Consider the following 25,810-nt stretch of genomic DNA (forward strand, 5'->3'; position numbering starts at 1 on the left):
GACGCGGCTGGGCCTGGCTGGGCGGCGGCGGGGGACATGGAGGTCGACGAGGAGCAGCTCTCCGCGCGGCCGGCACTGGAGACCGAGGGGCTACGCTTCCTGCACGTCACGGGTGAGTCGCCGCGGGGCAGCGGGCTCGCGCCGCCAGCGCCCCCCCGCGCCGCCATGTCCGGTGGGTCGTCCTCCGCGGCGCGCCGGGCCGGGCCTGGGGTGGTCTGGCCGGCAGCCCGTGTTGGCGCGGCACGCAGGTCCGGGCGGCGGGCCCGGAGCGCGCGCCGAGGCCTCCGGAGCCGCACTTCCCTGGGCGGCGCCCTCGGGCCCTGTTTTGCGCAAATTTTTTACTTTGTGGAAGCAAGCCGTTCCGGGTTGCAGTTACTGGGGTCGCTCGGCCCTTAGCGTTTGCCTCCAGGCCTCGGCCCCCCACTCCCCCCATCACCCGGCGTGTGTCGGCCTCCCACGGCCGCCCCTTTCTCCCTGATTTGTACTGCTAACTGGTGTGTTCTCTAGGTCTGACAGACCTTTGCCTTCCTGAGTCGGATGATCTCTTCATCCCTCAAAACCCAGCGGCCGTGCCCTACGCCCTCCGGACTTGCCCCTCTGACTTCCCAGATGGTTGAGAAGCCCCTTTTCAGTGACCCCTCAATTGTTGCACTTCTTTTATTTTAACTGCCTGCTTAGGAGGCCATTTCCTCAGCTGGACCCTGAGGGTTTTGAGGGCAGGAGCTACGCTTGTTTTGTCTTGGTGCACTTTATACAGAAGTCCAGTAGTTGTATCCTTTTTAGTTTCTTGAAAACTGTTTTCTTCTTTTCAGTGGGCTCTCTGCTGGCCAGCTATGGCTGGTACATCGTCTTCAGCTGCATCCTTCTCTACGTGGTTTTCCAGAAGCTTTCCACCCGCCTGAGGGCCTTGAGGCAGAGGCAGCTGGACCGAGCTGCGGCTGCCGTGGGTTAGTGCTTGGTAACAGGAACGAAGGCGAAGGCTTTATGCCTGCTTCTGTTAGTGTTTAAAAAGTTAGTCTGTCGTGAAGAGTAAGAAGTACATGATTCCAATTTGTGTGGGAGGAAAACCATTTTGTGCTTCTGAAATTGATTTTGGTGAATGTGCAATAATTTTTTTTTTAATTCCACAGATTTTGAGATGGAAAACCTGCTTGATAGTGTGTAGAGTATGCACTGCATATCTTGTTAAAGGGTTTCTCATTTATAGAATGGGTTAAAATGAAAACTTCACAGTTTCTCCGTACTTGTGGGTCTACCTGTTAACTCTGTGTTATCTCTAGAACCATGTGGGTGACAAGAAACGCAGCCTTAGTTCTTCCTATCTGCCACAGTTTGATTTTCCCAACTTACTCATCAGACCCAATTTCAGATTACACTTGGCTGTTTCAGAAACGCACTTCCTCTGAAACAGTAGCCTTTTCGCTAGTTTAGACGCTCAGTTTCTGAGGACATATCCAAAAGAAACATTAAGTGTTTTGAGAAGAACAGCGTAATTAAACAAATACAAGTTGTCCTTCATTTGAGTCAACACGATTACTGACGTTGGAGAGGAAAGCAAATGGCATTACACAGTGGAAAGGCTTGGAAAATTCCTTCACTCTAATGTAGCTTTCTCCTCTCCCATGAAACCCTGTGGTCCTGCTGTTCTCTCAGTCTTTTTGCCTGTTGGCTGTACCTCCATCAACAAACTACCAAGTACAATTGTAAATCTTATGTAAGATGCAGCATTTCATGAAGTGGATGACGGTGTTAGGGAACAGATTCGGTCACCTGGTACAGCCATGTCTACGGGTGAAGTGCTGGCAGTGTAGGACCTACTGACAACTGAAGAGTAGATTTATATAAGATGATGATAAGATGGGCTCTTCAAAAGAGGGTTGTTTTCATGAAGCACTGCAAAAAGTAAATGTGCAGTGAAATGTGTTACTTTGTGCTGTTGTATAATTTTGTTAGAAAAGTTAGGTTAAAAAAACCCACACTTGATTAATTTTATTTTAAGAATGACTCAACATTACAAATGTTACTAAAATTCACATTTCTATAAAGTGGAACTATAATTTTATTGTGTTTTAGAGATAAAATTCAGGTCATCTCTACCACCACACACACAAACCAGTGCTTCCATGACATTTTGGCCCCTGTTTTATGAGGATTCAGTTAAGTGGCCTTTTTCCACTACTAACCGTCTGTAGGTAATGAAGATTGCCTATACTTTGGATGGTACTGATGTGAACACATAAGTTCCAGTTTGTTTCCTTGTTTAAAAAATAAGTCACACCACTGTGTAGTTGCCACTTTGTGGTCCTTAACACAGTGGTCTGAATAGATGAGCAGATAAAGAACTTTACAGTGTATTTATATAATTTTTCTTTGTTTTATAAACTAGATAAAAACATAGATAAAGCTGGGGGAACTGATTTCTATTAATGTTAACTGGAAGGATTTTTCTTTTCTGTAGAAACAAGGATAAAATACTTAAGGATCTTTACCTCTTTCTGGTATAGATATGGGCTAATGATTGGAAAACTTGCCTTCGTTGTCTTCTAGAATTTTGGTCAACCTAGAGCAGTAAAATGTATGCAGAAGAGTAGAATTATTCATGTAAAAATATGTTTTTGCATTGTCACATCTGTACTTATGTATACTTCTAATAATATGGACCCTCAAGAGTTTCCATTTTATATTATACAAGGTGCTTTATCTCAAATTTTGTCTGACATTTTAGAACCTGATATTGTTGTTAAACGGCAAGAAGCTTTAGCAGCTGCTCGTTTGAAAATGCAAGAGGAACTAAATGCACAAGTTGAAAAGCATAAGGAGAAACTAAGACAGGTACGAGCTGGTTTTAGTTTGAATGTGTGGTCTTAAGAAATAGTTTGAGGCTTAGTGGGTAAAAATGTATGTATGCGTGTGCTCACATGTGTCCGTTAGGGCAGGTACTGGGAACAACTAATCACGGCAGAATCATTTCCACTTAGCCTAGTATTGGTCAGCATGCTTTTCTTGTGCAATTTACTGTATGGGGGAATATATTCTTAGAAAGGCATCTTATATTTATGTTTTTGCTTTTTAGTGGTTCCCTCACAGCAGTATTTCCCCCAATTAAACTCTGTGTCCAGGAGCCATGCCACCAGACACACAAGGGGCACACATTCAGCTTCTTGCTCCGTTGTCTGTTTCAAGCTGTGTGTCTCACATGACCTGGCTTGGTGGGGCCACTCTTCAGTGGATCGAAGGAGAGCCGGGGAGGGCAGTGACGGGCTTAGCCCAGGGTCGAGATAGGCAGCAGGAGATGGGGTTTTTGAATGATTTTTTTTTAAAGGCACATGGTTTGGTTAGGGGAAGGTAGAAGGGGAGGGAGGAAGGTAAGAGAGGAGGGGGGAAGTGGGGAGAGATACGAGGGGAGAGGAGAGGAAGAACCAAGGACAACTGTTGGAAGTAGCAGGTGGATTGTGCTGCTCTTCACAGGAGTAAAATCGCCCACCAGGTTTGACCTAGTCTGTGAAACTGAAACGACCAAGTGTAGACTCCACTCTCTACTTTCAGTCCAGATGTTTCTGTGCCCCTCTTTATCATCTCAGGAGGAAGCCTCTGCTAGCTCTAAGGCAACAGAGAAGTTGGTCTTCCTGTTGGTCCTGCATGTGTCTCGTGTTTCTGCTGCTGCCAGTGGCTTTTGTTGTTTCTGCGTTGTCATCCAGTCTGTAGCTGGTCTCCCAGCTTGGCTGGAGCCCAGAAGGAAAGGACAGAACAAGGCAACACCTGCTACACACACTCACCCTCCTTGGTCACCCTGTCTCAGCAGCCTTCTTCAGTGTTCATTTGTTGCCCATCTTCCACTTAAATACAGTCACTAACCTAAAATGTTAAAATATCACATTCCTATTATTTAATGTTTTAAATCACATGAGGTAAAAAAAGTCACATAAAAATCTATACCATGAAAGCTAAGTCTCTGCCCTCCTTGCTCCCCTGCCCCTTGCTGTCCAAGCATTCTATATTAAGTTTTTTAGATATTTTTTCCAGAAATATTTTATCCATAAGTACATGCATAGATCTTGTTTCATAGAAATGGCAGCATAGTATACATAGATGCCATTTTTGAGCAGTTCTGTGTTAATTTTTTTCTTTGCTGATTTCCAGCCATTTCATTATTTTTGTTTTGTTTCTACAGCCATAGAATAGGTTGAATTCCTTCTACATGTCAGAATTAATGGCTTCAGGGTCTGAGTTTTTTGAGTGTGTTATTAGTAAAATAGCTTGATCATTTATTGAATTTGCTGATATAGCTGAAAAAGTCTTTTAAAAGATCACTTTTTAAAATTGTAGCGTGAGCCTCCTAAAATTGGAAGAGGGACAAAAGCCTATTTTCAGTTTTAAAATTGTTGTATCATATGCGGTTCTGTCTCATGTACTTATAGAAAAAATAATAATAAAACTGATTGAGTCTGCCTGACTCACAGTTAAATCAGCTTTCTTGTTTGTGGTCTCAGGGTCTGTCAGCTGGGTTCCATCGTGATGTTCTCTGTGTTAGCTAGTAATGTAAAACAACCTTCGGGTTAAGAGATGGTTTCCTCCTTGACTCCCTGTACTTGCAGAGGGTGGAAGCATGTGGTGACAGGTATTTGGGTTTCGCAGCAATGGACCCTGAAAGCCATGGAGAAATTTTCTGGATATGTGCTTTCTAAGGCATCTTCTTGCATATCCTTGTAACATCATAGTTTAATTGGAACCAAAATGAACTACAGTTTGGGTCTGGATTCCGTTGGGAATGAGTGATTTTGTGTGCACGTAAGTTGCGGTACCAAGTTCCTGGTAGGAATGCTGCTCCTCAAGAAGTAGGAAGCAGAGGCAAAGATTCAATGCGCTGTGTACCCCACTGCCCCCCAGGAACCTGCTCACTGTATGATTACGAGCTTTCTCAAGTGCTCGTTGTTGGGCATAATTTTCTGCTGAGATTAGTTTCCCTTATGTTTCCATTGTACTTGACTTTGAAAGCACTTTTAAATCCGTTCTTACTGGGTCCTCACAGCCTGCAAAGCAGAGAGTTTAAGTGACTTTCTTCAGGTGACGCAGCCAGGTAGCAACAAAGCAGGCCTGCCAGCCACACTCACCCATTTTCAAGTCCGAGTTCTTCCACATTGCTGAAAATGTCCTAGAAGGGCAAGTTTCAGAGGAACTGAATCAGTATTCTTTTTTCCATGACACTTTGTGCCTTCTTTAATAGTGTACAGAAACAAGAGGTTCTATCTGTAAGTTAAACTCGTACCACTAGATGACAGCAGTTCTATTAATGGGAGAAAATGCAGGTGAAAGTTTGTTTTGAAGGACATTTATATTAAAAATTGTCAAAATTAGCATTTTCTTTGAGAAAAATGGCAGCTTATGAATTCATTCTGTACAATGTGCGATTCTTTCTCAGCTTGAAGAAGAGAAAAGGAGACGGAAGATTGAAATGTGGGACAGCATGCAAGAAGGAAAAAGTTACAAAAGAAATGCAGGCAGGCCTCAGGTGATTACAGACTTTGGCCTAGTTGACATTTTCAAGTAGATGAAGATTTGTCAAGTAGAATGTTTTTAAATAATCCTTAAGCTGGTGTATATTTAAACAGGAAGAAGACAGTCCTGGGCCTTCTACTTCCTCAGTCATCCCGAAACGAAAATCTGACAGAAAGCCTTTGCGGGGAGGTGGTAAGTACCAAATATTAAAGCATTCTGAACAATTACAGTGTATACTTATCTTTTAAAAACAAGATTCTGTTTCTTTGTTTCGTTGTCTATAAATTGAGACTAATTCCTAAGTTTAGAATTATGAAGATTAAATAAAAGAAACAGACGCAAAGTAACCCTCGATGGCTGGGAGTCACCAACCTGCTGAGCCTTGTTGTCCAGTGGGCCCAGCGCAAGGATGTGGGCGCAAATCCAGTTTCCAGGAGGCCTGTAGCCTCCTTGGCCTCAGTGTCCAATCAGTAAAAAAAGTAAACATTCAATAAAAAATCGAAAAAGGTCAGTCAAGGCCCTCGGTGAATAATTGGAATGATTGCGGTTGTATTTTAGTATTCTCACCTGATCCCACACAGCCCTGTGGGGGAGAGGTAAGTAGGACCAGGAGTGGTTTGCCCGTCTTGCAGATGAGTGTCAAGGGACTGGAAAACAGGAGTTTTGGTCTTTCCTGCCAGGGCTGCCTTGTTTCTTGCAAATAACTTTCTCAAGGAGACGTGGACAGGTGTCCATTCAGAGCTTTTTCTGTGTGCACCCCCAGCACTCTAGGTGATACTGTAGCAGTCTGTCTCCATCCCATCCTTGAGGACTTTCACATCCTTTTGAGAAGATGAGACTCACGCACAAATAAAAAGAAGTAATGCTTTGTGATCTGCTAGGAGTCCACATTAATCCTGAGGGAGAGGGCAAAGGCACTAGAACGCTTCATGTAGGACCCACTGCTAGGCCAAAGAGTTTGTATTCTCTGTTGGAGGAGAAGGGATTTCTGTAGGGAGACATTGCAGAGGGGTGGAAGCCTGGGTGGTGTCTTGGCGACTGTGGGGAGACTGGACTTGGGCTCTAAGGCAGCACAGAAGCAAGCTGGGCTACCCTTAAAGGCTGAGCTCTGATCACCTTTGTGTCAGGAACCCAAAGCTGGCTTGCTGTCGGGGGGCCGGGGGGCATGTCTGAAAGGAAAATACTATTTTAAAACTTCTTTGCTGAAAGACTATTTTTCAGTGCAAACAGTGGTGATATTTAGGAGAGGAGTGGAAATTGTAGAAAATGTAATGCGTGACGTGCTTATGTGCATGGCCTCTCTCAGTGTTCCCAACAGTCCTGAGCTAGGTGCTTTTACTGGCCTGGTTTTATAAATAAGGAAACTAAGGCTCAGGGAGTTATTGCCCAAAGATCCCACAGCAAGTAAGGAGCAAAGCCACCTCATTTAAGGTCTTGCTGGCTATAGAGCCTCAGCTGTCATCCTGGTCACCAAATGTCCATTAACTTTGGAAAGCTAATGCGTGGGCGGGGATGGGGTGGGGGCCAGGGCATGTAGATTACCCAGTTCTGACTGGTAGAAGCGGCAAGTTCCATTCTGTTTTGATTTTTTAAAATTTATTTTCTGTAGCTTGAACAGTTCTTATTTGAATGTATACATTTTATTAAGCAGTGCAGTAGAAGCCTTCATATACTTAAATCCAGCCATCTTGAGAGGTTTTTTTGGCAGATTTTTTGTGTGTTTTGGGGAGTTTTTATGTGTTTTGGGGAGTTAAGGCCAAAAAGCTGAATGGCTTCCTTTATTCCTACTGGAAAGTCAATTCAAACTGCAATCACAGTATAAAGTATTTTTTCATATGGTAGCTGAAAGTTTTATGAAAATGTCCATGAGAATAGAATCCATCTTTGCAGTACTTTGCACGTCAGGCTCACAGTTTCATGTTTGAGACAGAGTGTTTCTAGTACTGTTTCCTCTCTCTCGTCCCAGGTTACAACCCTTTGTCTGGTGAAGGAGGTGGAGCCTGCTCCTGGAGACCTGGTCGCAGAGGCCCGTCATCTGGTGGATGAGGCTAAGAATCTTGTTAGTGTTGCTTTTGACATTAGCAAGATGAATCCTTAACCCTCGATTCAATTGCCTTACACGCACACTTTTCACAGTGACTAGCCAAGGGGAGGTGGGGTTTATTTCTGTTCTTAACTACACCTGCGTCTTTAAGGGTTGAAGTCAGCATAGGGTAGAGATGTTTCCACTAGGCAGTAGTGGCAGTTGTTCACGCTCCGTTAAAGCCAGTGACTGCATTCGTTGATTTCACGGGTAATTGCTAGTTGGTATATAAAGGCCTCCAGTGATTGGCGATCTTGATAAGAGAGACCTAATAATGATCCTTCAAGTTAGAAGTCCTTGGTGATAGGACAGTCTCTGTGACAGTTTGCGTTGAATGATGTCTTCCTTGTAAATGGTGAGCCCACCAGCGAGGATTACTGATGCAGACAGTTGATGGGGTTGTTTCTGTATATTTATCTTTATGTACAGAACTCTGTAAAAAAGGAACTGTAAATATTAAAAAATTGCAAATAGCATTTTTAGCATCTTTATTAAATTCAAGGAAATTTCTTTATGAACTTTAATTTGTCTATCAAACATTAAAGGACTTTTTATCATTCACAACCTCCTCCTATTATTACTTATTTCCCTACTCCTTCCTCACCTGCAGTGAGTGTGGCGAGTGGCAGACTCCTTGGGGTTTAGCCACAAAATCGGGCAGTTGGAGTTGAGTTGCTGAATAAAGAGGATAAGGAAACGTCTTGTCTAGAGGTGCCTCAGGGGCTAGACAGGTTTCTAAGAACTCTGTTGGTCATTCCCCTTGCACCGTAACTCATTTGTTACGTTCTTGTCTAAAGACCTTGTCAGGGATGTGCAGTAAAGGGCCAGATAGTAAATATTTTAGACTTTGCAGGTTGCATAGTCTTTGGTTTTTACAATTTTAAAGGATTGTTGTAAACATAAAAAGATTCTTAGCTCATGGGCTGGATTTGGCCTGCGTCCTGTAGTTTGCTGATTCCTGCTGTCAAGTCTAGATCATGAGAAACAACAAAATTAACCTGCAAAATTAGTGGTAATTAGCTGGAAAATTATTCTAGAATGGTCTCATATAAATCAGTCAACATTTATTGAGTATCTGATATGTGTGAAATATTCTGTGGTTTTCTCTCTTGATACATAGAAAGGAAAAAATGTAGTCTGGTCTTATGGGGCTTAAAATCTCTTGGGGAGGGTTGAGGGGAGTGAAAACATGACTCTTGAAGAACAGTGTGATTACAGACTTAGGTTGGAATGGGCGAGACTAAGTATTTGAGTCTGGAGACATTTGAGTTAAATTTTGGCTGGAGGAAATTGGAAAAGAGATTCCAGGCAGGAGAGAGGGTCGGTGAAAACAAGGATGAGTCTAGTGAGGTTTAGGAAATAACTTGAACCTTTATCTCAGTTTCTAGTTTTTAACTAGGTTGGCTTTCCAGCAGCATAGAAGGTTTTACACCACGGGAAGTTTTAGACTTGGATTCAAATATCTCACCCAGACTTGCTTATATCTAGAGAGATTCCCATGTAAGATATAAAGGAACTTTTAAGTAATTCTTCCTTTAATATATTTTCTATAGCTGAAAACTTGTGTTAAGCAACTCTCAACTGTTCATTTTAGAAGTAGAAGGGCATGTTTTAGTATAAGATGTGACTGATTTCCCTCAAACCTCATTTTTTCTATAAATTTCAAAGTTATCAAGTCATGAGCACATGAGAAGAAACAGTGCTTAAATTCTGAAGTATCTGAATTCTGAAATGCCCACGTTGCATGTAGCACTTTTGGGTGGTGGTGGAGGTGGCAGTGCCACGTGGAGAATTGATTAGGATAATGGAGGGGAGAGGGAAACTTTCATTTGTGTAATAGTTGGCATTTGAAGAACACTTCCCTTGTGCCAGGCACGTACGTTTTTATTTAATGCTCACTATAGTCCTGTGAGGTAGGTACTGCCGTGGTTCCCTCTGGTGCTCTTACCTGTAGAACAAGCTTTGAGTTGTCTCCACTTGTCATGTATTCCTTACCCTACACTCTGCTTAATACTTAAGATGCTCCTTTTGGGTCATCAGATGTCAAACTCCAGTGGAGCTTTTGGTCTCACCTCATTTGCCCTGGTAGCACTTGACTCCTCCTTGCAACCTTCTCTTGCCTTCCGTAACACCACATACTCTGGGTTTTACTCCCATGACTGCCAACACCTATCTCCTTTGCCAGCTTTGCCCAGGGCCTCTAGTCTTCTCCTTGAACAGGTTTTCTGTATTCTCTCTCCAATTCCTCCTTCTCTGTTTGCTATTACATCTGTTCCACCAGAGCTCTTAAGGTCACATGTGGTGTTAAGTCTGATGGATCATTCTCAATACTCAGCGTAGCATCATTTGCAATAACTGAGAATTCCTTGAAAAATACTACGCTCTTAAATTCCAGGACTCTGCCCTTGTCTGGTTTTCTTCTACCTTTCTGGCCACTCCTCAGTCGCTTGCTGCTTTTATTCTCACCTTACTGACCTCTAAACACTGGAGTTAGAGGAAGTTACAAAAGGAGTTAGAAAAAGCAAGAAGGTAACCATCACTCTAAGGCCACTTGATGTAAGTGGCACTGTGGATACCACAGATGTACTGACGCCTCTTCTAGTGATTATGCAAATAGGTATTTGCAGCTTGAGATAAAACATCAGCATATGTTACCCCAATTTGAATGGTATATCTCTAAAGAACTTACGTGGAAAGTGAAGATGATGTGCTCTGGAAAACTGAAGACAGAGTAGGTCTGGCAAAGATGAAGATGCTATGAACAGCACAGACATGTGCCCTCCTGCCCTCCTGGGCCTTGAGATCCGTTGGGGGAAGGCAAGCATCGCATAGTTACAAAAATAAATGACTGACTGTGATGAGAGTTACAAATGGAAGAGATAGGCTGCAATAAGATATGATCTGACTTAGGGGGACCTCACTTATCTTTACTCTGTAGCCACAGATTCCACTCTTGTGGAATGTAGGAGTTGGAAATGTCAGGAAATAATTTAGAGATGAAATAACATCACCACAAGCCAGGAGAGTCTTTCCAGTGTTTAGGGTTAGTACGCGTTACTGACATCCTCCTCAGTAGTGTGTCCTCCTTGGGTGCCTTGTGGTCATGTGAAAACACAGGCCTTAGCAAATGTCCGGGAACTTTACTGGCCCCTTGCTGACTTGAGCATTCCGGGAGGAAGTAATACAGTGCCACAAGACCAGCTTCAGGAGTAAATTTCCTCAAATGTTGATACAGGGTAAGCCTCCTTCATTTTGAAACATGAGTTCCAAACCTCTCCATTCACTTCAGGCCTCTCCTCACTGTAATCAAAACAGTCTACAAACCCCATAATAAAAATAGGACTTGTAATCAAAAAGTCAGCTTGCCAATGCAACCTCTGATTTGGAAGATGTATCTGTTAGCTTTTTCAGTGTCCCAAACCGCCTTGAACTTAATGACTTAGAACAACCATTTATCCCCAAGATGTCTGCTGTGCTTGGCTCAGTTGATCTTGGCTCCACTCATCATGCATGGGTCAGTTAGAGGCTAGCTGGGCCCGAATGGCCTCACTTATGTCTGGTCGTTGGCTAGTTAGCAGCTGGGGCAGTAGGTGACTGGGCCATGTCTTTCTCAATCTCTAGCAGGCTAGCAGGCTTGTTCACGTGATGGTTCAAGTCCAACAACAGTGTGCCAAAGCTTTTCAAGATTCTCTTTGCTTCACATATTGCTACCATCACATTGGGCAAAGCACTTCATAAGGCCAGTCCCAGTGCAAAAGATGGAGGAGGACTCCACCTCTCTGAGGAAATGCAGCCAGGGGAAGAAACTAGCCATTTGCAGCAGAAGTGTAAATCCTCACAGGTCTTGTAATATCCATCTTTCAGCCTATGAAATCTCTAATCAGAGTCATGGCTGCCCCTACTGGATCCTTGAGGACCATACCCAAGATTTACAATGAAGAGAATCCCTAGCAAATGTGAAGAATCCTGCTCTGACAAATACGCTACACTGCCATCCCAAAAGGAGGCTAGAAAATGGCCTGTGTCAGTCTGGGTTCCAGCAAGAAACATGGCACACCCAAACTGGTTGACTGAGAAGTGGTCAGTAAAGGAGCTATTTGCCCAAGAGTGCAAATGGGGTTGAGGGAAACAAGGGACGGGTGCAGCTAGCAATGTAGGGGAGCCATTGGTGCCCTCCTCCCTCTTCCCACCTGGCAAGCCTAGAGGTCCACAAAGAAAAACAGTTACCAGGACCTGTAGAGAGGATGTGTATGGAGAAGGCCATCTGACAGAGACAATAGACAGCCAACTCACTATAACCCAGGGAGACGGAACCAGGATAAATACTCTGACCCTACTCTCCTCCCACACACCGGTCTCTACCAATGCCTCTCACTGGCTGAACCCACCTGAAGGCTGAAGCCACTGGGGATAGTGCTAATATCTGCTAAGCCAGTTAGCTGATGCCCTGACTCAATGTGGCTGTTATGGATTGAAACGTGTCCCCCAAAAAGATGTGGAAATCCTAACCCCCAGTACCTGTGAATGTGACCTTATTTGGAAATAGGATCTTTGCAGATGTAATCAAGTTAAGATGAGGTCATACAAGGTCATACTGAATTAGGGTGGCCCCTAATCCAATGTGATTAGAGTATTAGTCTGTTAGACTGGCCATAACAAAATACTACAGACTGGGTGGCTCAAACAACGAAGTGTATCTTCTCACAGTTCTGGAGGCTGCAAGTCCAAGAAGGTGTCTGCAGGCACTCTCTTCTGAGGCCTCACCTTGCCTTGCAAATGGCTGCCCTCTTGCTGCCTCTTCACATGGTCTTTCCTCTGTGGATGCTCATCTTGCCTGTTTCTGTGTGTCCTAATCTTCTCATATAAAGATACCAGTCAGACTGGATTAGGGCCCATGCTAAAGGCCTCATTTTAACATAATTACCTCTTTAAAGACCCTGTCTCCAAAATCAGTCACATTCTGAGGTACTGGAGGGTAAGGCTTCAACATGTGAATTTTGGGGGAAAACAGTTCAGCCCATAACAATTGGTGTCCTTCTAATAAGAGAAGGGACACAGGCAGAGCAAGAAGACAGCCATGTGAAGACAGAGTCAGAGGTTGGAGTGATTCAGTCACATGCCCAGGAACGCCTGGGGCTACCAGAAGCTGAAAAAGGAAGGATCCTCCCCTAGAGGCTTCAGAGGAAGTATGGCTCTGCCCACACCTTAATTTTGGACTTCCACCCTCTAGAATTGTGAGAGAATAAATTTCTGTTGTAAGCTACCCAGTTTGTGGTGATTTGTTATAGCAGCAGAGGAAGCTAACACAGTGGCCCTCAGTCAACGTGGTGAACTGTTGGAATTTTCCCGACATATTGCAAAGGATGTAGTCCAAATGCTCAGAAGACACAAATGTTGCATGGATCTACTATGTGTACCTCTAACGATACCCTCCGACGTGGCCCAGAGGGCTTTTCTGCATCAGAGCATTAAGAAAGGTGCTGGTGTGGAGGGCCCAGCGTTCTTGAACAGCACTGGCAGTGTTCAAGACTGACTCGAGGATCGTGATGATGGGTGGGCTGGATAGTTTCTGCTTGCCTCTCCGTATCCACTCTCCACCCCGTCCTTGCCCTGAGAGGCTGACCTGTACGAGCTGCAGGGAGCCCATATGCAGTCCATTCAGGCCAGCCTCTTGGGGTGTGACGCTAGGCCACCTTGACTGCAGGCTTCAGGTAAGGAGCCTAGCAGATTTGAACACCATTCCCAGGTGCTCCAGCCAACACATTAGACGCTGAATTTTATTTTGGGAAGTTTGGCTCCAGCTAGCTTTATAATTTGTCCTCCTCCTGACACCTTTGGAGTGCGCTACCAAGATTCTTCCCAGACTCTGGCCAGCGCAGATGCATGAGCTCCTGGCGCTCTTTTTGGTGTAGAGTTCTGCCCTCCTATGCAGGCCTGGTACTGTTCCATCTGGGCCATCTTGAGATGAAGCTCTTCCTATGGCCCTGGAGGCAGCACGGAGCAGTGGGGGTGAGTCCTGAGGTGGTAATCAGCATCAGCAGGAGAGGCAGCTGCCCCAGCTGCGTCCATTGGAAAGTGTTTATACAGGGGGAGGCTGGCTGGGGCTGAGGCTGAGGCTAAGGGATTTAGAGGTTCAAAGTTCTCAGCCTCCTCTGTGTCAACCCAGACCTCAGGTTAACTCCTTTCCCATCAGTGCCCTTGGCGTGAGAGACCAGACAGGATTGGGCATTTAACTGGCAATGCAGCTCTGTAACCGATGGTCAGGCCCTGCGCCAGGCATCAGCCATCTCTCTCCTGCAACTACAGAAGATGCGGGAATTTCTCAGGACTTTCTGATTTTCCGCTCGGGTTCTGTATTGACTGTAACGCCCTTCAGTTTGTCCTCTTCCCTGTGTATACACTCGAGGGCCATCAGAAGCAGCCAGCTGACTCCACAGAATTTCTAATTCCACTCGTTGCCATTGTGGCTGTCTCAAGCCCTGTGATCTCCTGGTGCTCTGCTCCCCTCTCCTGTGCCGTTACCAGTGAATGCCTGTGACGCCACTGCCTGCCATGGGCTACCAGTGTCCCCCCGCTCACTCCTTCAATATGTGAGCAACCCAGTCCCCAGATCCCCTTGTGAGGGTCTTTTTCTCAGACCCACTCCTGGCAAATTCACTCTATGCATCCGACAGGGTCCTGGGTAGGAACAGATGGCATACACAAACTGGGTAATCGAGAAGAGCCTAATAAAGGGACAGCTTACAAAGGTGTGGGCAGGGCTTAGGGAGAGGAAGAAGGGAGGGTGCAGTACCCCAGGGCTGGCAACACCAGGGAGGTCTTTACCACCCTAGGCCTGAGGTAGCAAGGGAGAGAGGCGAGCTGGAGCCTTCAGTAGAGGTATGCGGCCACCCCATGGGGCCTGGCAGGGGGCTGAGTCAGTGAGGCCTGTAACCATGTGCTGCAAATGCTCTGGCTTGGAGGTGGCTTACAGTGAAGGATATGTGTACAGTGAGGTTAATAAAAGAGCAATATAAAATGAGGACAAAGAAAAGAGGAAAAAGCTCTGCAAGTCCAAGGCCCCATACAGTTCCTGTTATTGAGCATTTAATTCAGTTCTGAGTTTGTTAGCAGCCAAGGCAAAAAGGGAAACACAAGTTGTTTGCTTCTCATTACTAGAAAAAAGAAACGTCAGACCTTTTCAGGAAGAAAGTTTATCTTGGCACTAAAGTTTAACTTAAGACAAATTTCAGACATTGAACTTTAACAGAAGAGAATAGATACTAGAAGGCATAATGTCCCCAAGAACAGATTTATGGCAAATTTAATTGTGATTTTCAAAAACAAGCAAACCAGGAGTGTTGGTCTTTCTTGTAAAGACCAACTGTAAAAGTTAAGGGTGTAACATTAATGCAGAATTCAGTGGAGACAGTACTGTAATGCCTCAAGCCCAGGACGGCCAGTGGGCTTCATTCTTATTGGCAGGTGGAAGGTGTCTAGAACCCACAGTCCCAGCAGAGTAGCTGTAACGACCCACTGTCCTCGCTCACCTCAGCAGCCATAAGTGAGTGGAAGTGATGTCACAGTAGGCGGAACCTCATAGCTGTTTTAATTTACATTTTTACAACTAAGTAAATTTATACTTTCTGGGTTTTATATCATGTTTAGAAAGCCTTTCTCCATTCCAAGATTCTCTTATTTTACTAAGTCCTTTCTCGTTTAAACCTTTGATCCATCTGGGATTTACTTTGGTATAAAGAGAAAGACAGACATCTAACTTTATTTTTTTCCCTAAATTGCTGTATAGTTCTTCCATCTTTGCTTCACTTTTATAGTACACCAAATCCCCAAATATCTTTAGATTTATTTTGCTCTCTGTTCTGTTGTATTGATTGCTATCTATACATGCATGCCATGGGTTGACTTGTGTCCCCCACAAAAGATATGTTAGAGTTGTAACCCCCAGAACCTCAGAATGTGACCTTATTTGGGAATAGGGTCATTGCAGATGTAATTAGTTAAGATGAGGTCATCCTGGAGTAGGGTGGGCCCCTAATCCAAGAAGACAGGTGTTCTCCTAAGAAGAGGGAAATTTGGTACAGACACAAGACACACAGGGAGAACGCCACGTGATGACAGCAGCAGAGACCGGACTGATGCATCTGCAAGCCAAGGAACTCCAAGGATTGACGGCCACCACCAAGAAGCCAGGAGGAGGAAGGACGGATTCTACCCAGTCTCAGAAGGAGCATGGCCTTCCGACACCTTGATTTCAGACTTCTAGCCTCCAGGACTGGGAGAGAATAAATTTCTCTTATTTTAAGCCACCCAGTTTGTGAAACTTTGTTACAGCAGCCCCAGGAAACTAACATAATGCATCACCACACTGTTTTAATTAATGTAGCTTTATAATTCTTTAATGTGTAATGGGGATAGTCAACCCTCATTACTTTTTTGTGGAGTTTTTCTGATTATTTGTGCATTTTTAATTTTTCCATATATACTTTAGAAACAGCTTGTCTAGTTTTCCCTAAAAAATACTACTGGTGTTTTTACTGGGTTTATATTCATCTTTTTAAAGTGATTTTGTGGGAATCAACATCTATTATGCTATGGAATCTGTATGTCTAAGGACAAGCTTGATAAATATAACCACATAAGAATAAAACATTTCTGCCTGGCCAAAACAACCATAAAGTTAAACAACAAATTGGCAAAGAATATTTGCAAACCACAAACCAATGAAAAGAATTCTAACAAGTCAATAGAGTAATATACTAAGAACACAAATACTAAGCTTCATAGAAAAGAAAATTCAAATAGTTTTAAACATATGAAAAGATGTTCAACCTCACCTATCTAAAAGGAATGCAATGAAATACCTTTTAATCTTTTTTTTTTTATTTTTTTGGACTATAAACCTGGCAAACGTAAAAAAAGCTTAATAACATGTATTGGCAAAGGGCGTGGGCAACCGGACACTCAGTCTCATCAGTGTCAATGAGAGTGTATGTCAGTACAACCTCTACAGAAAGCAATTTGGATACATCTTTCAGAATTTTAAATGCACACACTCTTTAATTCAGCATTTCCCGTTCTAGGAATTTATCCTAAAACACACTCATACAAAAGGTGTGTAAAAGAATATTCTCGGGTACATAATACAAAAGACTGGCATATCTAATATTACACAAATTACGGAATCTCCCTCCAGTGGAGCACTAAGTAGCTGTAACTGAACCAGCTCTGAAGTGTGGCCACAGAATGGTTTATGTGAAGTGAAAAAAGAGGGTGGCAGACAATGTGTGTAGGATGCTGACGTTGAGTTTAAAAGGGAGAATGGTGTATATACACACACTCACATACACACATGTGCTTGGATATGCCTAGAATAATCTCTGGAGCAACACAAAAGAAACCAACTGTGGTGGTTGCTGCTGGGAAGGGAAACTGAAAGGTTTGAAGAGCAGGATGAAAAGAAAGACTAAATTTCCACCCCTTTCTACCTTTTTAATTTTATCCAGTGTGCACCTATTACCCATTTAAATAAAAAATAGAAATTTTTGGTTTTTAAACATTTTACTGAAATATAAAAACATAAAAGTGCACACATTGTAAGTGTACAGCTCAATGAGTTTTCACAAGCTGATCACATCCAAGTCACCAAGCACCTAGAGCAATATTTTAATTTTTATTTATTTATTTTTTTCCCCCAAAGCCCCAGTAGATAGTTGTATGTCATAGTTGCACATCCTTCTAGTTGCTGTATGTGGGACGCGGCCTCAGCATGGCCAGAGAAGTGGGGTGCGTCTGTGTGCGCCCGGGATCCGAACCCGGGCCGCCAGCAGTGGAGCACGTGCACTTAACCGCTTTTGGGGCCGGCCCAAAAGCAATATTTTAAATATAGATTTAACCCATTTACAGATTTCAAGAGTTTGACTATTATTAGTACGCATTTATTTGAAAAATATATTTTCAACCACTTATAAAGTTCTGGAGCTTGCTTGGCTATTATTAGTAAAAAATAAAGTTACGTTGTACCTGCCTCGCTACTGACATTCACTACTGTGACCCTCAAGTGGAGAATAGGTGCCTTAGTCTAGAGTCTTGCAATAGCACCCTCTCCCTTTTATTAAAGGCATTCCTGTAATGGACTGGGTAATTCAGGCTAGCCTTCCTTCTAAAAATAACTTTTAGAAGCTGTACAAGATAGTTTTAACATTTTTTAAAAAATCATTCAAGGGGCTGGCCTGGTGGCATAGTGGTTAAGTTTGCATACTCCACTTTGGTGGTCCAGGGTTCGTGGGTTCAGATCCCAGGTGCAGACCTACATACTGCTCATCAAGCCATGCTGTGGTGGCATCCCACATACAAAAAATAGAGGAAGATGGGTACAGATGTTAACTCAGGGCTAATCTTCCTCAGCAAAAAGAGGAAGATTGGGGGGGCCAGCCTGGTGGCGCAAGCGGGTAAGTGCATGCGCTCCACTGCAGCAGCCCGGGGTTCGCCGGTTCAGATCCTGGGTGCGCACTGACGCACTGCTTGGCAAGCTATGCTGTGGCGGCGTCCCATATAAAGTGGAGGATGATGGGCACGGATGTTAGCCCAGGGCCAGTCTTCCTCAGCAAAAAAAGAGGAGGATTGGCAGATGTTAGCACAGGGCTGATCTCCTCACAAAAAAAAAAAAAATTCACCAAAAAAAAATCTTGCAATTATGAGGCCAAGATCTGGGAAGAAGGAGTGTGAACACAGACAGGTGTACAAAGCACTGGTCACCATTTTTGTCCTGGGGCATTTGTGAGTATATAAGAGATGTCTCAGAGGCTGAGCTGTGTTTCTCTAGCCTCTAAGACTAGAGAACGTTGTCTGAATCTGGGGCCTGCCAAGGATGAGAACCTGGGTAAATCCCCCACCCTAACTTTGGATTGAAACCCTAAAGGCCATAGCAGCTGGGCTACCGGTCATCATTGGTGGCTCAGAGAAATCTCAACCTGGCACTGGAGTGAAGGTAGTCATAGACTGTAACTGTTCCCAGATGCCTGACAGAAGCCATCACAATCTTCTCTGAAGGAAGGTAAGACCATCCTAGACTTCAAATTGTTTCCGCACATAATTTTTAAAGTACTTTCCAGCACACAATCAAAGATAACTAGGTCAGGGGCCAGCCCCATGGTGTAGTGGTTAAGTGCATGTGCTCTGCTGCTGGCGGCCCAGGTTCAGATCCCGGGCTCACACTGATGCACCGCTTGTCAGACCATGCTGTGGCGGTATCCCGTATAAAGTGGAGGAAGACAGGCACAGATGTTAGCCCAGGGCCACTCTTCCTCAGCAAAAAGAGGAAGATTGGCATGGATGTTAGCTCAGGACTGATCTTCCTCACAAAAAATAAAAAAAAAGATAACTAGGTCATGAGGAGACAAGACCACATGAGAGAACTGGAAGAAACCACAGGCAATGGACTCTCAGACTTTGGATACTATATATTCCATTATAATGATCATAAAATGGGCTGTAAACAGCTAGATTTACCTTGTATGAGGAGATAAAAACCAAGATTGAAATTTTTGGCAAGGAAGTGGAAATGATTAAGAAATGATACAGAATATTTTTTAAAAAACAAAAATTTTAGGCTTGGAAACAATTTGGTAACTGAAAATAATAGCTCATGGACAGGTTTAATAGCAGAGTAGGAGGAAATAGCAAATAGCAAAACTGAAGAAAGAATTAGTTAATTGGAAGATAGGTCAAAATAAACAATTTGGAATGCAGCAAAGAAAAAAAATGCTGAAAAATACAGAAGACAGGATAAAGATATAACACATAGATGCAGAGAGAAGATATAACATATTTGTAATTATAGTCACAATAAAGAAGAGAGAGAAAATCAAACAGAAGTGTTGTTTGAAGAAACAATGGTAGGGATTTTGTTCCAAACCTGATAGAAGACATCAATCCACAAAAACCCAACAGATTCCTATCAGGGTCAATACAAAGAAGACACCTGGGCACAATACAGTAAAACTACTGAAAACCAAAGACAAAAAAAGAAACAACTTAAAAGTCAACCATAGTAAAAATAATAACAATAAAAAAAGACATCTTTAGGAGCTTATCCTTGATAGAGGAGCAGTTAGACTGATAGCTGGCCTGCATCAGAATAACCACTGGAAACCAGGAGACGTCGGAATGATATCTATAGTGACTTGAAGGAAAATAACTGCCATCCTAGAATTCTCTACCCAGGAAAACTATCCTTCAGTGAAGAAGGCAAAATAAAAATAAAGACATTTTTAGACAAACAAAAACTGAGGAAGTTTACAATGAGCAGACATGCCACAAGGGAAATTCTAACAGGTGTTCAAAGGCACATGATCCTGGTTGGAAGTTGGAGAAGCAGGATGAATGAAGAGCAACAAAAGAGGTAAATATGTCAGCAAATGCATGACTGTAAAAATACTAATATATCATAACATAATATATATAATAGAATATTATAGTATTCCATTGTTTGTATGTGCCATAATTTAACCATTCCCCTATTATTGGATATGTAGGTTGTTTCTAACTTCTTGCAGTTATAAGCAGGTTGTGATATGTATCTTTGTAGTAAATCTAGCCAAGCTTTTGCCAGCCATCACTTGTAGATAATTTGAGTCTATGTTCTGAAAAGGTCTGCAGTGCAGGTATAAAATGTTAACATTAAGGGCTGATTCATACCCTTTGGAAACTAAACAAGTGTGTTGAAGTGTTGGCATTCTCTACTGGAAGTTGAGAAGTCTATTCACTCTTGGTTGGTGTGCCATTATTAATTAAATCTCTCTTAGCTCTAGTCCCACCTTCTGTGGGTGGTAGTTATGATGCTTGGATTGGGACTTGACAAACCACATTTCTGCTTTGCCAGCAGCTCCATGTCAGTCACTGCCAACAAGGAGTGCTAGAAGTGGGCTGCACAGCTGGAGGGGGCTGAAGGGACTTTTCTTTCCTGTCTGCCCTTTTTTCTTGTGAGCCTCACCCCAGCAATGCTTCTTCACCCCAGCAGAAGCAATTCCTTCCTGTAGCAGCAGTTCATGTGGTTTAGTTTTCCCTAACGCCAGAGAGACCAGCTCTTACTGGTTAGAGCCCCCTTCTCAGAAGTCTGAGTTTCAGCTCTGTGGGGGCCCTCTTCTAAGATTCTAAGTTCTAAGAATCCCAACTTCTTTTCATTGTTCCCTCAGTCCTAGGAAGAGTTGCTGCTTCTGCAGCTGCCACTTCCACAACATCTTAATGTTTTCCTTTACCCTTGGGTTAACTAGTTAACAACTTTGTGTGCCTAGTTAGCAATTCTTTATGTTAAGTTCTCTCTTTAGGATTTCTGCTTCCAGCTAAGAGGGGATAGCAGTGACTGGTTTTACCCACCCACCTGAAACAACCAAATCAAACAGATAATGGTTTCAACATACCAGTCATCAGATAATGAAGGACAATGATTGTAGAGAGATGGGGCACAAGCAAGGTGGCCATATCATTGCTCCAGCTTACTGCCTTAAGAGAGTTTCCAGGACATAGCACAGGACAAGTGAACCCAGGTAGAACCTAGCTGACTCCAAGAGTTGAAGGGACAGAGCTGAAAGTTGGGGGAGACCAAGTTGGCTGGAGTTTGCAAGGCAGAGTACCAGAAAAAAGAGAACAATAGACAGAACTCTGAGGGTCTCCCTCAAATATTAGCAGAGTACTGATTAGCAGATGCATGTGAGAAAGTTTTCTGAGGCTGGGAAAAGAACTCCCAAAAAGAATTTGAAGGAACAGTATATGGCACTCATATAGGTCAGGAATCGTGCCTGTTCCCACCAGCCAGACTGGATTACCTAGTGATTCACAGGACATTGGGTAGAGTGCTCAGGAAAGTCTTGCCTCAGTATCAGAAAATAATTAGTCCTGGACTGAGCACTGCCCTAGACCTGCCTAACAAGCCATGAAAGCAGGACCCGAAAGGATCACACTGCTTCCAAGGAACTCAACTGCATCCCAGACCAAAACCCAAGATTTATAGGAAGACAAAAATAGCCAGCACCCAATGACGTAAAATTCATAATCTCTGGCATCCAAAGATTGCCAGGCAGGCAAAGAGGCAGGAAAACATGACCCATAATGAGAAGACAACAGTTGAAACTGACCCACAATTGACAGAGATATTAGAATTAGCATAGAAGAACATTAAAACAATTGTTATAACTGTATTTCATTTGTTCAAAACATTAAGTAGAGACACGGAAGATATAAAAAAAAAAACACATAGAACTTCTAGAGATGAAAACTACAATGTCTGAGATGAAACATACACTGGATAGAATTAACACTAGATGGGATTAGACATTGCAGAAGAAAAGACAGTGAACTTGAAGGCAGGGCGATAGACGCACTCCAAAATGAAACCTAGAGAGAAAAAGAGAATTAAAAAAAAAAAATGAAAAGAGTATCAGAGCTGTGGGGCAACTTCAAGCAGCCATATTAATATGGACAATTGGAGTCCTGGCTGAGGGGAGGACAGAAAAAATATTTGAAGAAATAATGGCCAACATTTTCTAAATTTTATGTAAATTATAAAGCCACAGATCCAACAAGAAATGGAGAAAATTATACCAGCACACATTATAAATAAATTGTTGAAAATCATTGATAAAGATAAAATAAGAAGTAAAAAAAGAAAATCTTAAAAGCAGCCAGAGAGAAAAGACACAGTATATACAGAAGAACAAAGAGATGACAGCGGGTTTATTATCGGAAACAATGCAAGTGTAAACTGATGTTCATCAAGAGGACACAACAATCCTAAATGTTCACGCACCTCGTAACAAAGCTCTGCTTGAAAAACAGAGAGAATTGCAAAAAGAAATGGACACATTCATAATTGCAGTCAGAGCTGTCAATAACTCCTCTCTCAATAACTGATAGAATCAGTAAACAAAATCAGTAAGGATATTTTAGACAACACGATCAACCAATTCGACCTAATTGACACAGAACATTCCACCCAACATCAGCAGGATACACATTTTATTTGAAGTGCACACAGAACGTTTATCAAGGTAGACCATATTCTGACCATAAAATAAAGTCTAAAAAATTTTCTAAAGGTTCAAGTCATACAATGTATCTTCTCTGACTACAATGGAATTAAATCAGAAATCAGTAACAGAAAGATATCTGGAAAATCCATCCCCAAATATTTAGAAACTAAATAACACATTTAAATAATCTATGGGTCAAAAAATAAATCAAAGAAATTAGACAGTATTTTTAACTAAATGAAAATGCAAACACAGCATTCAAAATTTGTGAGATCCTGCTAATGCAGTACTTGTAGGGAAATTTATAGCATTAAACACCTATTTTAGAAAAGAAGAAAGGTCTCAAATCAGTTACCTCTTCTCTTATCTTAAAAAACTAGAAACATAAGAGCAGAGTAAACCTGAAGTAAGTAGAACAAAGAAAATAATATTGATCAGAGCAGAAATCAATGAAAAATAAAACAGAAAAACAACTAAGAAAATTGATAAAACCAAAAGCTAGTTCTTTGGGAAAAAATCAGTAAAATTGAAAAACCTCTAACTAGACTAATTAGAAAGAAAAATGAGAAGATACAAATTACCAATATCAGGAATGAGGAAGACGATATCCCTACAGATTCTATAGATATTAAAAAGGATAAAAGGGAAATATTACGAACAACTTAATGCCAATAAATTTGAAAATTTCAAGGAAATGGACAAATTCCTTGAAATCCAAAAATTACCAAAGGTCACTCAAGAAGAAATAGATTGCTAAACTGCTACGAGAGTAGACCGTAAATGTTCTCACCACAAGAAAATAAAATTTGTAATTATGTGAGGTGACGGATGTTCACTAGACTTGTTATGGCGATCATTTCACAATATATACATATATCAAATCATTATGTTGTACACCTGAAACAAACATAATGTTATATGTCAATAGTATTTCAATAAAAATTAAGAGAAAATAGATAACCTGAATAGCCATATATCTATTAAAGAAATTGAATCTGTCCTAAAATCCTTCCCATAAAAAAACTCTAGGCTCAGATGGCTTTACTGGTGAATTCTACCAAACACTTAAGGAAGAAATAATACAAATTCTACACAAACTCTTCCAGAAAACTGAAGGGGAGAGAATAGTTTCCAGCTCATTCTGAGGATTGGATTACCCTGAAATGATAATCACACAAACACATTACAAAAAAAGAAAACTACAGACCAATATCCCCAAGACATCTCCCATGAACATAGATGCAGAAATACTTAACAAAAATTTATGAAATTGGATTTTATAAAATCCTATAATTTATAAAAAGAATGGAGGGTTCACAATGTCATGACCAAGTGGGGTTAGTTAAACATTAAAATCAGTGTAGTTCACTATATTAAAAAACTAAGAAAAACCATGTGATCCTCTGAATAGACACAGAAAAAGCACCTGACAAAACTTAACATCAATTCCTAATAAAACCTAGCAAACTAGGAATAGAAAAGAACTTTCTCAACTTGATAAAGGGCATCTGCCAAAAACCTACAGCTAACACCATACTTCAGGGTGACAGACAGAATGCTTTCCCCTAAGATCAGACACTCCTATTCAACATTGTCCTGGAGATTCTAGCCAGTGCATTAAAACAAGTACAGGAAAGCAGCCATATCCAGACTGGAAAGGAAGAAGTAAAAGTGTCATTAGGTACAGAGGACCTGATCATCTATGTAGAAAATCTGACAGAATCTATAAAAAGTTGTTAGAACCTACTAAATGAATTTAGCACGGTTGCAAGATATGAGATCAATATCCTGATGTCAATTTTATTTCTATATACTAGCTACAAACAACAGGAAACTAAAATTTGAAAATGATATTCTCATTATCCCCCAAAATAAGAAATATTTAAATCTGACAAAATATGTAAAAAAACTTCTATGTTGAAAACTATAAAATATGGCTGAGGTAAATTAAAGAAGACTTAAATAGAGAGATATATTGTGTACATGGGTTGGAAGATCTAATGTTGTTAAGATGACATTCCTCTCTAAATTGATCTAAAGACACCATGCAACAGCAATCAAAATTCCAGCGGGCATTTTTGTAGAAACTGACAAGGTGATTCTAAAATTCACATCAAAATGTAAAGTATCTAGAATAGCCAAAACAACTTTAAAAAAGAACTCAGTTGGAGGTCTAACATTACCTGATTTTAAGACTTATTATAAAGTTACAGTAACCAAGATAGTGTGATGTTGGCATCAAGATGGACAAATAGATCAATGGAACAGAATAGAGGATCTAGAAATAGACCCACACAAAAATGGAAAACTGATTTTGATAAAGTTGCAAATGCAATTTAGTGGAGAAAAGATGGTCTTTTTCAATATATAGTGCTGGAAAAATTTGATATCTACATGGGAAAAAAAAGAACTATGGTTCAAATCTCATAAAAAAATTAACTCAAAATGGCTCATAGATCTAAATGCAAAACCTAAAAGTATAAAACTTCTGGAAGAAAACAAGAGAAAAATCTTTGTAACCTTGATTTAAGCAAAGATTTCTTAGCTACAACATGAAAAACACGATCTATAAATTTCTGTACTTTGAAAGATACTTTTCAGGGGATAAAAAGACAATCCACAGACTGGGAGAATATATTTTCAAACCATCTATATGATAAAGAACGTTTATTCAGAATATACAAAGAACTCTCAAAATTCAAGAGTAAGAAAAACAAACAACCCAATTTTTCAAATGGGCAAAAGCTTTGAGCAGACAGTTCACCAAAGAAGACATATGGATGGCTAATAAGCACGTGGAAAGACGCTCAGCATCGTGAGTCATTAGGAAAATGCAAATTAAAACAACAATGAGATGCTACTACACACTTATTAGAAAGGCTAAGATGACACACCATTCCAAGTGCTGGTGACGATGTGTAAGAACTGGAACTCTCACACATGCTCGTAGGAGGATAAAACGGAAAACAGTTTGGCAGTTTCTTAAAAAATTAAATTACACCTACCATATGATGCAGCCATAACACTCATATGTATTTGGTTAAGAGGAATGAAAACACGTGTCCATACTTGCACACAAATGTTCATAGCAGCTTCACATGTAATAGCCCAAATCGGAATCAGTGGAAATGTCCATCAACAGGTGAATGGATAATTTGTGACATGTTCATAGAATGGAATGCTACTCAGCAATAAAATGGAATGA

At 41.7% G+C, this 25,810-nt stretch overlaps 1 protein-coding gene across 1 annotated transcript; it reads left to right on the plus strand.

The window, feature by feature from the left end:
* SELENOS (selenoprotein S) lies at nt 1-8,143 on the plus strand. Its single transcript, XM_058542308.1, has 6 exons — nt 1-112; nt 813-947; nt 2,726-2,832; nt 5,420-5,509; nt 5,610-5,688; nt 7,463-8,143. Exons 1-6 carry the CDS (start codon nt 37-39, stop codon nt 7,540-7,542), a joined length of 567 nt encoding a protein of 188 aa, XP_058398291.1. The 5' UTR covers nt 1-36; the 3' UTR covers nt 7,543-8,143.
* Nucleotides 8,144-25,810: the final 17,667 nt, after the last annotated feature.

This window comes from Diceros bicornis, chromosome 5 (genome assembly GCF_020826845.1).
Source record: "Diceros bicornis minor isolate mBicDic1 chromosome 5, mDicBic1.mat.cur, whole genome shotgun sequence".
Classification (NCBI taxonomy): Eukaryota; Metazoa; Chordata; class Mammalia; order Perissodactyla; family Rhinocerotidae; genus Diceros; species Diceros bicornis.